General features: G+C 39.0%; 1 protein-coding gene across 1 annotated transcript in view; it reads right to left on the reverse strand.

Moving 5' to 3' along the window:
- Positions 1-10,822: 10,822 nt before the first annotated feature.
- The window catches only part of LOC103806040 (integrin alpha-8), a gene marked incomplete at both ends in the record, with an annotated part of 18,376 nt that continues 10,763 nt past the window's right edge, over positions 10,823-18,435 (reverse strand). Inside the window, 2 exons of the mRNA XM_009078711.1 lie at positions 10,823-11,014; positions 13,138-13,343. Coding sequence (XP_009076959.1) covers positions 10,823-11,014; positions 13,138-13,343 — 398 coding nt within the window. The remainder of the gene's footprint in view (positions 11,015-13,137; positions 13,344-18,435) is intronic.

Consider the following 18,435-nt stretch of genomic DNA (forward strand, 5'->3'; position numbering starts at 1 on the left):
TCTAATTCACTCCCCCATCCCGTTGGTCGGGGAGTGAGTGAGTGGCTGCATGGCTCTTGGCTGCTGCTGGGGTTAAACCACGACAGTTTCATTTTCAAAGCCCCCAGTGTCCATCTCGACACCTTTCACACGATTTGACTGAGGTGTCCAATTCAGTACACTGAGCCTTATGACAGACCTCGCAGTGGTACAGACTGGCAACCTAATCGATCTAAATGAGTCAATTAAAGCAGTACTCAGGGCTGTAAACAAACCCTTACTTGCCGCTTCTATAGTCTGAGCACTGGCTTGCTTAAGAAGCCCTGAAGTCATTGAGCATGATGCAAATACAAAGCTTTGACGTTAATTAGCTGGATGGGTTTGGTCAGGACTGGCAGTGTGTTTTCCAGTGCTCTGTCTTTCAGATGGTCAGGATTTCACAAGTTTAAACAAGTACTTCACATTGGCAACAGCCAGTCCTACACTGAATTCCACAGAAAAATGTCCTAATAGGAGCAGGCATGGACAGTTTATGGGTCTGATCCTCTTTTTGTACAACATTTACATTTTTCTAGTTTCATTGCCCTTAAGAGAAATATGCTTCAGAGTCAAGAACACTTTAAATAGCAGAAGAAAGTGAGTGCTGTTTTTTATCTCCTTTTTGGGACATTTATGAGCCCTTTTCATTAGCAGCTTTTATAGACAACTTGCACATAGTACCAAAACCTAGGATGTTTTCCTCTTAAATAAACAACTGATTGAGACAAAGCCATCACCAGAAAGGCTACACCACGCACCAGGCAGAACTTTTCCTAGCAGCAATCTGATAGCAGCACCCACAGTAAGCCCCTTCAAAAGAGTTAATATTTTGTTGATATTGTTTTGTGTGTTTGAGGGGTTTTGTGTGTTTTGCGTTTGGGGTTTTCTTTCCTGTTTGCTATTTTTTGTGGAAAAAGAATCGTTATGTTATGAACAGAAAGTGAAAGACAAGAAGGAAGGGGTTTCTGTACTGCTGTTCCCAGCTGGATGCTCTTTCTGAATTCTACAACAGGCTTGACTGAGGACATGTACTGTTTTATAGTTGACTTGATAACTCAAAAGGTTTCAGGACTATGTTATGGCAGAGAAAAAACAGGTAGATATCCATGACTGTGATGATTTCATAATCTGGTTTTTCATTAAAAAATAAGTTTTGAACACACCACTTGAGTAAGCTTAATAAAATGTAGGCTGTTAGAATCTGAAGGTGAAAAGAATGAGTCTGTCAGACACAGTTAGCCTCAGTATTGTTAGTGAACTCAATTTCAGGATCTGTGCAGACTTAGATTACCCCTCCCTCAGCGCCCCCACTTTAACATTGCAGAGGATTTTGTACATCTGCTTAGTGGTTAAACCCTGGTTTCTTTGAGACAGAGCCCAGCTTATTTGAAGACAGAGGGTGATGAGTCTAGAGGAGCAATGGCAGATCCCAGACACCAAAAGACTGGTTTTCCATGAGCAGTCTTTCTGCATTGCCACCTCAGCCAGGTTTGGAGACACAGCAAAAGAGATGAGGACCTTCAATCATGGCACCACCACAAAGGCCCTATCTGAGCATAGCCTAAGGGTAGCCAAGCTCTTACTTTTACCCTGACAAGTCCTTTATTCCCTGGTCTTAAACCATGCTTATTCTTGATCCAAAGGGCTCAAATGAGTGAAACCATTCATGAGAGAAAGGGGAATTAAGGATGAATATGCAAAAAATAAAATATATTTATATACAGTAGAGACATCTACAATCTGAGGTAAGGACAAAGTGATCATATATTCTAGTAGAATATTCACTGGAAGATTCATTAGGGATTTTCCTTTGCCTCTGCTTGTTCTGTTACAGAGTAGTAGTTTTATTCTTCTTTCTTTCTTTCTTTCTTTCTTTGCTTTGAGAGGTGCAACTTCTATACCCATCATTGGAAAAAAACATTTCTGATGTTGATACGAATGTATGATGTTTGAATACACATCCAATCAGAGCACCTCGGCAAGCCTAAGTTTTGAATTTGTTGTGTGTTCTGCAGAAGAAAAGTCACTAATAATTGCTATGAAAAAAATGGATGAGATGTTTAAATCATCTGAAGTTTGGCAACTTCCCCCTCCTAAAAATAGATAGAAGTTGTCTTTATTCATTCTCGCTAATGCTATGCATTCAACCTCACTGATACAAAGGTCACTAGCTGAAAACCAAGGGTTTAACAAGCAATTACACAGCAATAAAAAAAAAAAGCCAGCTTAAAAAAGCCATCTTAACTCCTTATAACCCTTCCAAACAAACCTGAAGAATAGAATATGAAAACCTTTACACCTTTACATTAATGACGGGTTTTTTTCAAGAAAATGTGAATGCATAAAAAGAGAAACAAAGAAGGAAAAGTATCAGAATCACAAAATCTCCTTCACTTCTTTTCTCATATTCCATGTTTTCAGTATGAGGGACCTAATAGGTTTAGGTAAATGACCACATTGCCTATGTTGCCTCTTTGACAAGATCCTTTATCAGCTGCTCCCTCTCCTTCAGAGAAGCTGAGGTCTGCAAGGAGGGGCTGGTGGTAGAAGCCATGTGCTTCTGCCTCACTGCTGCTGTGGAATAAATGAGCTGTGGGGTCACAACCACACTGAAAAAACTAAGAAAACAAGCACTGAGTGACTCTGAAGGAATTTTTAACTCTCACTTCAACACAACTTACAGGTTGTATGCATTAAAGACCCAACTGGTAGAGCTCACAGAGCTTAATCCTGAAACATGTGCCTTTGGCATGTACTTAACTGAAGTCAAGGGACACTGTGAAAAGTTATTTCAAATTTTACTTTGCGCTGAAGAGAAGGGTTGCCAGATGCTGTTGGGCCCAGAATATCCATTTTCTGAGATAAAATTATCATAAAAAATTAAGGAGATGGCACTGAAGGGCTGACTGGATTTCATAAACTGGTCTGCTTACCTGCACTTTCTGCCATGTGGCTGTGCCAGACCTGTGTGATAAAGGGCAGAAACTTCTCATGATGTTCACTAAGCCTTCAACCAAATGAAAGAAGTGGGAAGATCAACAAAGTCCTACTTCCAGTCTTAACAAGATATATTTATTTATTAACTTGAGAAAAGGACCATGATCAGATTTCTATTTGTTTTCTAGGATTACATTCCCAAATCTCAGTAGGAAAGGTCCAGAATAAAATTGCCTCTAAATGGCAATCACTTCAGTCTTGACTACAGTAAAGGACACAGGACTGTCCAGTTTAGCCAACTTTACTCAAGAATTTAAGTTAAATACTACGAACAACCACCACCCAAAACAGAGTCACTTTCTTCCAGTCCTACCATTCTCAGCTGCCTTATCCTTCTCTGTCTTTCAACCATTCTGGTAGATCTGTTAAGGATAACACCTAAAGTTCCTTCATGTCAGTGCTTCCCTTTTGTCTGAATGAGTCCCTTTCATAATACAACAGTATTATCTATTATATTACAAACAAATTCCTAAGATGACAGTTAATGTTCTACCACTTCAGTAAATCACTACTTACTGGAATCAACAGCTTTATTCTTACATTCCATTTGGCACAATATTGTGATTTCACTAAATATCTTGAAGAATTTTAAAACAGCATACCTGTAAATTACACAGATAATAATTTGCCATAAAATGAACGTATTTGTAGGTGATTCTTTGCTTGTCACTACATTTTTGATTGATTATTCATGTGAAAACATAATTAGCTGGTAGAAACACTTTGGCTTTTCTACATTTGCTGGCAGAACCCATGCTGTTGTTCTGGCTCCCACACAGAGCAGTCCCCTCTTACCAGAGCAGATGCAGCTTCTCATTGATTTAATTTGTTTGCCTTCCACAAATCTCCTGGACCAACTACGTAATTCAATCATCACTAGATTCCGATTTGCGATATTGTTGGCACAATGCCTATTGTTCTCAAAGAAATTTGTGAATCTGAAGAACCTTTGCCTCTCAGAAAGAAACTCGATGACTTTCTTCCTGCTGTTAATGTATTCAGCAGATGGAGGGGTTAAATACTCCTATTTAAATAAGATTAGACTAGATTACCAAAGTTCTGAGGAAGTTTTGTCTGACCATCACGCTTTTTTCCTTCTTAAAATGTTTCTAGAGTAATTTGTTTATACTAACTACATGAGGTTCTTAAGATACTGAGTCCAATATAACAAGGTGTGAAGACTCTCCTATGCAATTCCCTGTGCTGACAATGGTTTGACTAAAAAGAACTATCAAAATAACAGGCCAACTGCTGTGTTTGTACTAAAGCAGGATACCTTGAAGATGAAGCTTCAGTGGCTCTGACTCCAGAATGGCTCTCTAAGTTAATAAGAAAGACTTGCACAAGCATCTAAACAGGTAGGGAGCAGAAACAACAGTGCATCATTTATTTGAGCAATTAACTAATTAACTAATCAACAGTCTTTGAATATTGAATTCATCCAGAGCACTATTCTGAATCCACCCACACTGTTAAAAGAAACTGGCTAAATCATCTTGGTTCACAAACGTATTTGGAGAAACCACAGTCTGCGGGAGGATATGCCATAAGAAGAAAGCAAGTTCAATGAGTTGAGTGAGTTATTCATTATAAACTATTTGCTCAGCTATAATCAGCCATCAAGTGACTGAACATATGCTGAAATGTGAGGGTGGAAACCTTACAGCCTCCAAAATGCCAGAGCCCTGCACAGACAGATGAAGCAGCTGGAAGTGTGACACCATCACCTAGATAATCACGGACTCCAAGCACTCAGGGGGGACCAGCTTTGAACGGATGCCCAGAAGCCAAAAGAAACAAATTTCTTTCCCATTAAACAGATTTATGGATTTCTTTTGTTCCTATGAAAATTGAACTATGCTAATAGCAAAAGACAAATAAAATTATAAATAAAATAAACTACAATTCAAAATGTATGCCTTTGCTTCATTCCCTGCTCCAGGCCTTGATGACCCACATAAAGCTCAGGATGGAGCAAAGGGGCCCTAAAATCTCCAGATTTACAGGAGAGTGGAAGCTGTTTTGAAAGTTCCCATTATGTAGCTCAGATGTTCCAGCATAGAAGAGAGCCAGGGAAGCTGTGCTGAGGTAGGGATTTCAGAGTATCTTTGTGCAAACCTCAAAGAGCTGCTGTTACAGAGAATCCCATGGTTATATAAAGAGTGTTATGGGCCTTGCCAGTATGGCCTGGCACAGCACAATGCTGCTTTGTCATGTCCTAACCTCCGCGCTGCAAACGGCAGCACAGAATTCCAACTACCACTGTATTTGCACTTAACTTGATGGGAAAAGCCCATCTTTTATACTTTTACACTCCATTCACCTCCTTTATTTCTTTAATCCCATTTATTTTTATTACATGACTGCCAATGCAGAGTAATGGCACCAAGTCAGTATTTACTATAGCAGCAGAAATTATATCCGATCCTTTCCTTTGAATATGACCTTACAACATGAGTTGTCAGAGTCTGATAGTATGGACAAGGAATGTTCAGTGACAGATCAGAACCAAAGACAACATATTTAATTTACTAGTCTAGTGTAGTTTAAGAGGATTAATCAAGCTTTTCCTTCAAATACTGGGTACAAGATGTATGCTGGAGGGATACTGAGTGTCTCAGGTAAGTATGGTACTAAGCTTGCTGGTGCCATGCTTGGAAGACTGGGAAAGCTGCACATTGTTCTCCTGAATACTCACATCAAAAAGCACAGAGCTGGCTTGCCGTAATCTGACTGATGTGCTTAATCTTCCTCCTGATATGCTTCCTCTTACTAGTCTTGTCCAACTATAAAGTTTGGTCATGTTCTGCCTAACTTTTACATGACTGCAGAGAAAGGAGTATCCATCCTTTCATTACCAACATCACTGCTGTTTGGCATTGGAATCCTGCTAGGTGAGGAAGAAAACTCGGTTTGGGGCTGAAGGTGCTGAACACCAGCACAGAGGGCACGTCTTTATAGCCACACAGCTGATAGGATAATAAACACAACTTTCTGCCTCTACTGCTTCCCAGGGTTGAAACCTTCCCACTACCTCTAAACCTGCAAAGCAGAGACTAGCATATTATCACCCGTGTCTGTGTTGATAAAGGAACAGTTCTGAGCACATAACATCTGGAGTGTCTATAATTCACACCATTTACAGAACTCCTTCCCTGGAAAACTGTGGAGATAAAAACCGAAGGTTGTGCTTAGTAACAAAATCTCAGCCTTCCCTGTGGAAAGGTTAGAAAAATCTCTATTTTCACAGTGCTGAGAGTAGAGGTCTGTTACTGTTACAGTGGTAACATCTGTGCCAGGACAGCTGGAGACAGATGTCATTACACTGACAGGACTGCTAATGAGAAGGAAAAGCAGCCCTGTCTGCATGCTGACCCTACCAGAGAAAGTTCCAATTTTAGGTATGATGTTGACTATACAGTCATTCAGCTGTCTGTATCCTGTGCTTTGTGCAGTGAGTGGCTACACAAGCGAAATTAAAACGAAGTCAGGGCATGAGCTTGAAGCACTGTGTTAGCGCTGCCCACATTTTTGTATTATTGCTACAGATTCATCAGTGATTTCAGCATGTTCAAGTCAGAACTCTTCCAGACCGCAGCCAAGAAAGGTGTGGGGAATAGCCTGGGCCAAAGACATTTCCCAAAAGGCAGTTTGAGTATGCCCATCCTGCTTGAGTGGGCAGGAGGGTTTCATCTGATGATAATGAGCTGTGCTGTGCCATGTAGCCTCAAGACCAGACAACATTTCCTGGCTCAGTTTATTATCTTGCACAAACATAATCACTGATACAAATGAAAAATTTTCAGGATTACTGTTTTGTCAAGTACTAATTCTGATTTTCTTCTCAGTAGGGAAGCTCTTTTTTGTATGTCAGTTATGTTTGAAGCCCAGGTAAAATTATTATTAGAAGTAATAGTGTCCCCAGACATAAGTCACACATTACTGACTGCACTTTATATAAAAGTATATGAAGAAGATGCAGCAGTGGTGGCAAGACTGAACCATCACCTGGTACAGCAAGACTTGTGTGCCATTTTAAACTGCACAAGGAACAATTGAATAAATTAGGGTTCCTTCCACAGGATTGCTAAAACACATGACTGAGGAGGGAATATGGCAGAAGTCTGTAAAATAACAGTGGACTAAAGAATTTTCACTGCTTCTTCAGTATTAGAATTGGGGCACATCCAAAGAAACTGTCCAGTAGGATGTTCAAGACTTGAATGGACACAGTGAAAAGAGTTACTTCTTCACAGAACATTCAGCTAGACTGTGGGGTCCCTTGACAGATGTTGCATGTGCCAAAAGTTCACAGGAGTTCTAGAACTGATTGGTCAAATTCATGGAAGAAAAGTCTTTCGAGGGCTACTAAATTTGCAGATAACACCTCAGACTCAGGGGCACCTTGTTGCTCTGGTTGGTTAAAGCTGGGTGAATATTCTGGGATATATCACAACAACTGTACAATTCCCTGGATACCTGTTGTTGGCCACTGCTAGAAACACACTACAGCACTAGACAGACCTTTCACCTGTATCAATATGGCTGTATTATGTCTTTCCCTGCCTGTTGGGTTACTCCACCATTAAACCGGCCTATGATCATATTCTCCCCATATTTATTACACAACTGGGCTCATGGAGGACAAGAGACTCTTCCTCTGCCTTTCCTAAATAAGACCAGGAAGTAGGAGGTGGTCTCTCTCCCTTTGCTGGCCAGGAGTTGAAGGCAGGGGAGGAAGGAGAAACCACTCCATCCACAAGAAAGCTGGGGGATTTGAACAGCACTGTGTACTAGGGAGCCTTAATCTGCTCCCTAATTCCTTCTCTGTTCTTGAGCTTATACTGGCATTTTGATGAAGAGAGAAAGTTATCCCTTCCTGTACCAAATGGCTGCTCTTCTCCAGAAGGCTAGTAGGCAGATGTCAGCTTGAACTGAACTCCCAGCCAAGAGGGGATTTAACCTTTGTCCATTAGGAGAAAAGTTTGACTGCAATTCACTCTCACCTTTTGGGAACTGTGTTCCCCAATTTGTAACTCAGTATGTAAGAGCACTGGTTCCTGAGATCAATACAGGAATCTCACAATGAAGCCCAGTGGCCTGTGAAAAGAAGCCATACATCTTCTGGCCTCCAGGTTATTGACCTGCTCCAAAAGCATTAATACATGGCCTGATTTAAAGAAGGTCTGAACCTTTAAAGCTCTGAAAATGCTACACAGTGGAATATAAATAAAATGGCAGAGTAACTCCTATCTCTCAGTCTCTCATTTCCTAGCAGGGATATGCCTGCCTGCCTAATGCACAATGTTAGGCACAAGGGCTTGAGCAAACTATACAAGCACAGCTATAGTCATACAAGTCAGTCCTGAACACCTGAACTCTAGCCATGGAAAAGCTAACTGCTTGGAGAATCTCATATTAGACAGTGGCAATACATGTTTATACCTGCAGCCAGACATTACAGTTGCCTCTCACTTCCCAGTCCATGGGAACAGAACTTCTGGGAGTGATGAGTCGGCATAATTTGGCTTTACTACATTTTTCTTTTTATAAAATGGTTTCTCATAGAATATACACATTTAAAAGCATAAATTAAAAATGTTGAGATTTTTTCCCTAACCTTTCACAACCCTCTTTTAATCATGTGCACAAACAGTAGTTTGGGAAGCCCAGAATTAAAGGCCAGTTTTCTAGACCTTCTATAGTCATCAAGACTCTGTTTTGCTAAAATAAAACTTCCTTCCTATTCTTTTCAGCTTCAGTACCTCATTTCCTCCTTGTACAAGGGCTGCCCTTCAGCATTTCCATCAAGAGGTGAAGAAGAAAAGCTCTTTGACACAAGAAGGATTACTTACTTCATTGCCTAGTGTGTTTGTCCTGGGCTTGCATTTCCCTGTATTATTTCCTTTCTTTCTCCTTTTTCCCATAGGAAGGGATTCTATATCTGTGGTAGTACTATGCCATGTTTGCACTATTTTTACAGCTCTGTTTTGGTGCTTCAAGTCTTTGTGAATTAAGGAAGAGGTGATTGACCGACAAAAGGGGTTTTTCTTCTCATTTTCTGAGAGATTCTCACCAGTACTCTGCACTGCCTATCCAGATATTCAGATGAGGGATGGAGGGAAAATTATTCTAAAATGAATAATTCATGTAATAAAACCAAACCATCTAACACACAGTGAGCTACCACAATGTGAAATTCTGCAGGTAGGATGCACAGTGGAGCTAACAATGATAAGCAGAGTAACTCCAAGAAATCTCACAACTATAGCAGTTCCTCAATACACATTCAAAAAAGATCAAGATCCATCACCCAAACCTTCCACAAACTAGCTTAAAACATGCTCCATGTAAAGTATGCTAATATACTAGTTAGTCTTCTACTCTTCTTTCTTCCCCATGTGAGTCAAAGAATCTCTCCCTTCCCTCTATCTCTTCAATCTTAGAAATGTCAGGAATGCAATATCCTGTTTTCTTTGGTTTTTGCTGGGGGGCCATGTGGGTGCTTTAGGAAATGTTTAAATGCTGAAACTTTAATAAAGAGCTCAATTGTCCAAAAGAACCTCATTAGTCATGGACAATGAAAGACTATTAATAGCAACATCAACAATATGCAAACAAAAAGTCAGAACAGTGTTTAAAAGCCCTTTCTTCTCTCAAATGTTAAAGATCCCCTCACTTCAGCCTTGTGATAACCTCACTTTATTACTCTGCAGTCAGCTGTTCTGTTTGTAAAACTGTAATTTCTATTGTAAACAGTCCTTCCAAGAAATTCCCTTGTGCTTTTGGAAAGACACCTCTTTCAAGGCTTTTACAATCCATCATGAAGAGGTAAAAGAGAGCTCATTTTTGTCCCTTTGAAAAAGTCACAATTTTCACTTTTGAAATAATACCACTTTTAAGAACTATAGCCTTGAAACAAGCCAGGCTAACGAAAGTGATTTCATAGTAAGCCAGGCAAGCACAGATTAATAGCATTTTACTGTGGATGAACCTTTCACAGTAACAAAACATGTTTTACTGCACACCCTTGCTAGGGCTTCTGAATTGCAATGAAAAGCAACAGAACAGATTTGCTTCTAGAGGAGAGAGAGTAAATACAAGCACACTTCCATTCAGACTATTTAGATGCTAGAAAAAATTTTCTTTAAAAAGCAAATTCTTCCCTGCAAAACTCAATTAATGTTGCAAACTTGATAAACATGAATGCATGGCAGGTAAACTAATAAGGAAGAATCAAAGCTAAGCTAAAATAGAAGAGTCTATATAGCGAAATGAAAACATAAAAGGGATGGAAAGGCCCAAATAAAATATCTGCCTTTAAGCAATTTGCATTCTCTGCTTTTTTTGCAATGCAATCAAAGCCATCAACTATATATAGCTCAGTGTCTCATTGGACAGCAAAAAACAACTTAGCAACACAACCAAGTCAATCCCTTCTTCTACAATACAACATGTTTTTAATTAAGAAAGAATGCCAGGGTGTAGGAGACCTTGCAAGTTCAGTAAGCTGAAAGCATTCAATTTTTGGAAGTGGGGGGAAAGGGTTAAGCTTTTTATTGTAAACTTCACATGTTTTATGTTAATGTAACTGTTTAAGCCCTTCCTTGACTTTCTGATCATGTCTTTTGACAGGAAAGGGAGTATTTGTTTTGTCTGATTTTAACTCTCAGGAAAGCAAACTAGAACTGTCCAAAAATGTCTATCCTTTATTCTGACCTCTGCCTTCCAAAAGGAGAAGTTTAGACATGATGCATTTTCCAGAGAATGGAAGTATGAAATTCTCTTTCTAATGGAAAAATCTCACCTGGGTAATCATTCTTGTCTACATCTGAGTCTCCTCTTAGAGTGAAGCCAAATCCCGAAGGCATGGACTGTGAGGCCCAGGCTCCACTGAGAACCTGGGAAGGGTTAGTGTTTAACCCATTACTGTATCCATTGTAAATGAGCACTTTTCCTCCTCTGTCTTCTCCTGCAAATGGTGCACCAATAGCAATATCTGCAGTGCAGAAAAAGAATAAAAAGAATGGATGCAATTAAAATAAAGCAAAAATTAACTCTCTGCAGGAAAACAGACACAAATGGCTTCTGCTACAAACATCCAAGAACTTTAACATTCTGTACTTCTGTATGGGTTCCAGTTTTAAGGCAAATATACAAAAATATTTGCAGTGTCTTTTCTGTGTCAAACTTTCATGACAAAAGCTTATAAAATAATCCTATGAAGAGGTTATTGAATTATACTAAATAGCCAGTCCACGCTGGATTCCTGTACATATTTCCAGGGCAGTTAATTAGCTTTAATAAACCAAGATCTAATGAACGCCTGCTTCTACTTTCATATATTTAAACAGGCACAAATTTTCCTTGATTTCCTCTATCACCTAATTAATAAGGAACAGCTGCTAGATAAAAGGAAATTTCTTTTTCCTGATAAAATATTCTACATAGTCAAAAAAAAGCCCACTCCCTCAAACATCCAATGCTTTAGTATGTAAGAGAGAACAATGGAAGACAATGTTTTCATCTATACCAAGCCATCATCTTATTGAGAAATAGGAATAGTACTGAGTCAGATATTTAACAGGAGGCCTTGGGCACTCTGTGATTAAAATGAGGTGACATATCCAAGAAATGGAACTCCCAGTGCTCTCCCTAATTCCTAGGCATGGGATGCAGAGACAATCGTGTCTAGAATGAGTTTCAACAGCCAAATTAGGTGAGCTAGCCAACAGGAAACACTAGAGGATACATATCTACAGCTCTCAAGTTTAGGCTCTGATCTAGGAGCTGATGCTGAACTCTTTATTAAACATGACTTGAGTACCTGGAATCTGTTGGTTCACTCTAAAGGCAGGGTACCAAAATAAGTGCACCAAAGCTCTAGGGCTGACATCTTCAGTTATGACGCAGAAAACTTGGCTTTAGATTATTCTTAGCCGTCTCTGTAGAGCAGCACAGAAAACTAGGAATGTCTCCTGCCTGCCTTATCTGAATTCTGGAGAGCAGGGAAACGAACATTCCCTGCCCAGAATAGCTGAGGTCATCTGCTATTGCCCACAGGTAGAAAACAGGAAGTTTTCAGCTGGGCCGAACTCCACGGTGGGATTTCAGGACAACCCAGTGAGGGTATTCTCAGCAGCCACAATCTAGTGGCTTTTAATCTACCCACAGGAGGATATTCAGATTTTATGCACTTTGAACCCAAATACAATCCTATGGCTCCTGACATGACTTATCCTTTGCACAGGAACACACATTGATGACATTGCCCTAGAGTCTAGTGGCTGAAGCACTGTGAAAAACAGCCCTCAAGTTATGAAGGATTATGATTTTTCCTTAGTGGAACAACTATCTTTAAGGCTACTGTGCAAAACAATTCCTCCAGGAAGAACTTGGCATTTTAGATGCAGAGATGCATGCTTTGAAGATCCCCAACATCCTGGAAATAAGAAGTATGGAAATGCATGCAGGGAAAACCAAGGTGCTACTGACCATGTCTAGGAGGCTTAACTCTAGGTGCTCAAGGCATCAACTTACATCAACATTTTGTTGCCTGCATGTGCTATAAGCATTTGAAAAGGGTCTCATTAGGTACCAGTTTCTTTCTGTGCCTAAGTACCAATGGAAGTCTAATTCCAAAACAGTACTTCTGTGCTCATCCAATTCTTTCATTGCTGGCAAAATGCTCCATGTACTGAGCCTCATTTAATTCTCAAACTCTTCCAAGCATTTGAGGAGAGAGCTCTGCTTTTTAAACAAATGCAACATCTCAACTAAGTATTTACATGTAATTATAGTCATAAACCAAAAGATAATATTTTTATTCAAAAGAATATGCTAATATTTAGTAAAAAATGGCACTGTAATCAATGTGGCTGCCCTCTTATCAGTAAGCTTTTCATGATTTGGCCCTTAATATCATTTTCAGTAGGATTAGTGTAAATTCTTGTGACTTTCAGAGGCACTTACGTGTTAAAAAGCCTTTTTCAGCCACTGCACCAGAGGCAGTTACATGTTAAAAAGCCTTTTTCAGCCACTGCACAGATATTTCATAGTCATTGCTTAGCCAATTTGAATTTCAATGTTATACAGAGATATACTACATGACATATAAATTACCATTATATCCATCTTGATTGAGATCTCCAAGGTGTGTGATTGCACTGCCAAATCTACCAAACACTTCAGTGCCTGTCAGAATTTGCGCATCTCGGAAGAGGAATGCACTTTCTTGCAGATACAGATAAACTTGCCCGACTTCTTTAGGCTTGCTCTCAAATTCTCGTTCCATAAAGAGAGGGGCACCAACTAAGATATCATCTAAACTGGAACAGTCAAACAAAAAACAGTGTCACTGAGAGACTGAGTGCAAGCAACACAGTTTATGCATTTGCTAAACAGGAAGCTGATAATTACCATAGAGTCATAGACTAATTGAGGTAAAAAGGCACTTCTGGAGTTCTAGTCCAAACACTTGGTCAAAGCATGGTCAGTTAGGGAAGTCTGCCCATGCCTATGCCCTGTCCAGTTTTGAGTACCTCCATGGATGAAGACTCCACAACCTCTTTGGGCAACTGCTTCCATTGTTTGATCACCATCACAGCAAAAACATTTCTTTCTAGGTTTAAATGGAAATTCTTGCACTTTAATCTATGCCCACAATAGACAATGAAAACACACTTCGTAGTTAATGATCCTGAAGTCAGGATTTAACTATGGGGGAATCTGTGTTACTAGAATAAATTGTGTAGATCTACTCTGCTAACAGTGCTAGTGAGAGACAAATTTTAGTGTAAAATCTAGTTTTTGCAACTTATACATCAGCAAGTGAACAAAAAAAATTGCCATTTTACATCAGAGTTTTGAGTAAATACATGAAACACAAGTAGAGCATCAATTCAAACAGAAGCTGGGAGACAGAGCCAAAGCTTTATTTCTGAAAACAGTTCTGTCCAATATTAGGTACATGAGTAGCTGCAGTGCTCACATAATTTGCCATATTGAGTGTTAAAGAGAAAGGATATCATCAAATCACAAAAATACGATGCTTAGAGGGAAAAGTCTTTCTGTCCACTTTGCTACTCCAAGAAAAATCAGTAAAAGAACACAGACTAATCAAAGGATATTTTGCATGTTATTGTTCTAAATGGGCATGTTTCAAAACATGTTACCAGCATTTTTTTAGTGGGGAAAAAAGACTGTTTAATGAACAGTGAAGAATAAAATCAAGTGAGATTGAAGGACATATATCAAGTAGAAGTATTCTTAATCGACTATTGTGAGATATGGAATGACAGTACTAGATTAACTGCTTAAGGTTGCTCAAACCTGTACAAGCAAATAAAATAACTCCTGTTATATCCAGTGGTCATTGATCATCTGTATTAAGGAACCCTGTTACTGCAAACAACTAGTACTACTTGATCCCAGAATTTTTAAATTTGTCCAACATTCTCCTGCTGTAATGTGAAACTTAGTTCAAACATCGTAAAACTCATAGAAAACTTTCTACCCTCAATTCATCATACCCCCAATACCAATGTTTTTCCAAAGACTATTAGCAAAGTAATTAGTAAAATTGCATTACATTGTTTTTCCCAATCTGGACAGAAAAAAAATAAACCTCTATGATGTAGTAGTAGCTCAGCTACAACTTTACTGTAGATATATACTATGATTCTAAGATATATGCTGTTAAATTTAGCACAGAATATCTCATCAAGAAGCCTTTTAATTGCATTGTAGAACTTACACATTCTATAAATTGTGACAAAGTACTTCTAGAAATGCTATTTTTCTGTTAAGTTTGTTGCCATAAAGGAAACTGTAATTTAAAATGTCAGGTCACTTTGGTACAGCTGTTCTATTTTTCATGTTAGATTTTACCCTATGGCACAAATAACTAAAAAAGGAAGGAAGCAGATGCTGACTTGACATCAGTGGTGGGATTTTCCTTTCACACTAAACATCAAAAGTCCTCATCTACTAATGGAAGATGTTTGTGGTTGGGACAGAGTATCAGTTGAAATTGTTGCCATAGCAACAACAAAAACAAATCACAAATGCTCTTTTAAAAATAAGTAATTTTACGTATGCCATGTACTTAAAGCATTACACAGTAGTACTATCAACAATTACTATTTTATTACACTGCAGTCCAGATATTCCCCGTAAACGGGGACCCCACAGGGTTATGTGTCATATAAACCATGAAATAAATGATTAGCTTGGCTCACATTAATATTTTATAAATGAGTGATTGTAAGACTAGAGGTGTTAAGGAACCAAACCACTGAGAGTTGAGAAGATCCCTGTACATTGATATAAAGTAAATAGATACCCAGATACCTTTAAAACTCTGGTCCATATAGTGCCCAAAATGGTGAAAAGGGAGAGGCAAACTATCTATCATGGTCTAAAACGCTCTAAGCAGAAGCCTAACCCAGGACACAAGATTCATCAGGCGAGACAGAAAGCAGACAGGAGCTGGAGCTTGTGCAGGAATCACAGCACCTCAGCTAGAAAGTGTACAGTGCTGGGTTATTTTTCTAGGAAAATTTCTACTTTGCTAAAATACATGACAATGACTGTATAAAATGCATGAATAGTCCAGGAAGCAGAGACCAGAACCAAGTACCTAAGATGGCTCATCTTCCAATTTACTGAGGGATAGGTGGAAGGAAAGCAGTCATCGCGTACACTGACCTATTTCTAAACTGGTTATGTGCTTGAGAGCTACCTGGAACACCCGCAGCACTTGGTCTGCTTTCCCTCCAGGTCTTCACATGTACTGCCTCAACCAAAGGCTTCCTCTCATCACCCTCTTGATTTTTCCCCTTCTTTGCTAGTGCTGAGCCATGTAGGTCAAGGCAAGTTGCTTCAGCAAGTCCTCTGTAAGAAGGAATTCTCCCTCAGGCGTTTGGGTTTAGAGTTTGGTCTTTTTGTGCTGTCACAGCAGTGTACTACAGCCAGAGAGGAAGGATTCATCAGGTACCCAACCCTCTCTGATCCTCATTTTCTTATATCTGGTTTATCTCCAAAAGGATAAAATAAGCAAACAATTACCTCCTACCTTCTACAGTTTAATTACTCAGACAACAAGCAGTCAAGGAGGTGGGGGTGTGTGTACTTGTTGGGTTCTAAGTACCTATGTGATTAGTACTATGGATTTTTGTTGGTAAAGGAGGATGTTTCAATTGGCCTTCAAACTGTAGTTCATACTTACAAAACTGGAGTTCTAAGCCAAATTCAGGTTGGTGTGATCCCTTTAAAAAAGCTGGAAGAGTAAAGAGTAAAAGTCCCTGGACAGTATTATTAAACCATGAAGTGCAGTTCAGTTTGCAGTGACATTCTGAGCTACTTCATTAGATTTATTTTATTGCTGCACTGAGATGTTGCAGTTAACATAAATTATCTATTTATTTTTGTTCCAGCACAGAGAGGTAACCAGCCAGCATTACTTCCCTTCTGATAAAAAGAATAAATCTTTTAAAAGCACAAAGCTGACCACCTGCCGAGACTGTATGCCATTTCTTTGTATCCTGCTGAGTAATAAAAAGCAGGAGTATGGGAAATGTCAAGAGGTCGAAGTATAACTATGGAAAGCTTTGATATAGGCCAAATAAAAAAAAACCCCAGTAAACAGTTTATTTCACTATTTTTATTGGACTGTTTCAGCCTAAATTGAAAGTGTTCTCTTTTTCCCTCTTTACTAGGAATGTAGCTGATGGCAAAGCTTGATGTTTCATTGTGGATTTCTCATTATTAGCAGCAGACAACTAAACGGTAACAAACAGTATCCTCAATTTTCCTATTCTGCCTACAATCCTGATGTGGTACTGATAAAACTGCAAGAGTCACCCTGAAATACCTGCAGAACTGCTGGAGCAGAAGGTCTACAGAGCTTTTTTTTTACTAGGATAAGCCTAATCTTTGAGCCATGTCTTCAGTCTTATTAAAGCAATGCACCATCCTATTAATCTTTTCAGCAAACAACTTAATCAGATTTCTCATACTGATAAGGCTACCACAACCACCTTATCTTTCACTGCACAAAAAGCCCAAGTGAATTCAAAGTGTTTAATTTCCCTTTTGCTTTTTTTTCTATTTTACTCTTCCTTTCAGATAAATATTTCTATTGACTATATGTGCAAACCAGCAAAGACAGACTACATATCTAATCAGACATGTTTATCAAGTAGAGCTTTTTGTGTTTTGTTTTCTGTGGGATGTTTGGATCTCAGGAAGGGTCATTAGATTTCTTTGAAGATACAGACTGGGAGACCACACAGGCCTCAACAGCAGTTTGATTATATTATTGACATAAACTGTGGTTTTAGAGGTACACAGAAAATATGAGACCTGCCAAGTAACCCTACGATACACAGGAAATAACCTGCACAGGAAACAGTTTGGTTCTGTGAGAAGTTAAATAGCAAGTTTCTTGAAAGTCTAATGAGTGCCTATTGCAACTTAGATTAAGGTTTCTTGACCCTTTCACATTAGTAATACATTATGGTAGGACTAAATTAATTCTTACTCTGTATATCATAAAAATAGGAATTTTCAAAAGCTATGGTACTATGACAAAATTTGATCTCAGAAGCTCGGAAAGATTTGAGTGCTATGAAGCCACCACCAAAACTGTTGAGGCTTCTGGATTTTTGTTGTTGTTGTTTTGTTTTAACTGCAATAACATTTTACCACATTGTTAGTTTTCTCTTTTCTTGTATTCCTCATTCTTTAAAGGGTCACTAGTCACTGATGGGAAGAAATGATGTAGCCCAGAAAAATTATTTAATGTTTAAGCAGCTAGTAAGAAATGATCACAAGAAAAGAATATGAAGTAGACACATCTGAGACATTTTGCACTAGGAAAGAGTATGCCACACCTCTAAATATAGTCCTGGCTCACCTTTGTGCAGACTTCAAAAGCTCTGAGCTTCAGGGATCTTTATCTCCTTGTTAGAAAGCTGGTATTAATATTTCCTTACTAAAGTCCTATTCCTCTAAAATATTTAAGCAAGACTTCATGTGAGTGGAAATTTAACAAGTGCTTTGTTCAACAGGGCCTGAAATCCCCAAGTGTCTTAAGCATGATCCTGGGAGCTGAGCAGCATTCTCACTGAGACACACTGCCTGCCATAGTAACTATGAGACATGGAAACTTACTGGTCCTTGGGATGACAGAAATGGATGGCCAACCAGGCAGGTGCTGGAATTATGAATGAAGAGCTGATGATGTTGGAAAGCTTTTAAAATTGAGAAGTGAAGCTATGGATGGTATATGTGAGAAGACTTACCTGCTTTTGAGAATGGGAGAGTGAACTTTTGACTTTCACCACTTCTTCCCAGTAGGAGCTAGCACTGTTTATTCACTGTTTTCTACCTGGATCTGTTTCCTAAAACTTTGGACAT

Source organism: Acanthisitta chloris, unplaced genomic scaffold (assembly GCF_000695815.1).
Source record: "Acanthisitta chloris isolate BGI_N310 unplaced genomic scaffold, ASM69581v1 scaffold1887, whole genome shotgun sequence".
Taxonomy (NCBI): domain Eukaryota; kingdom Metazoa; phylum Chordata; class Aves; order Passeriformes; family Acanthisittidae; genus Acanthisitta; species Acanthisitta chloris.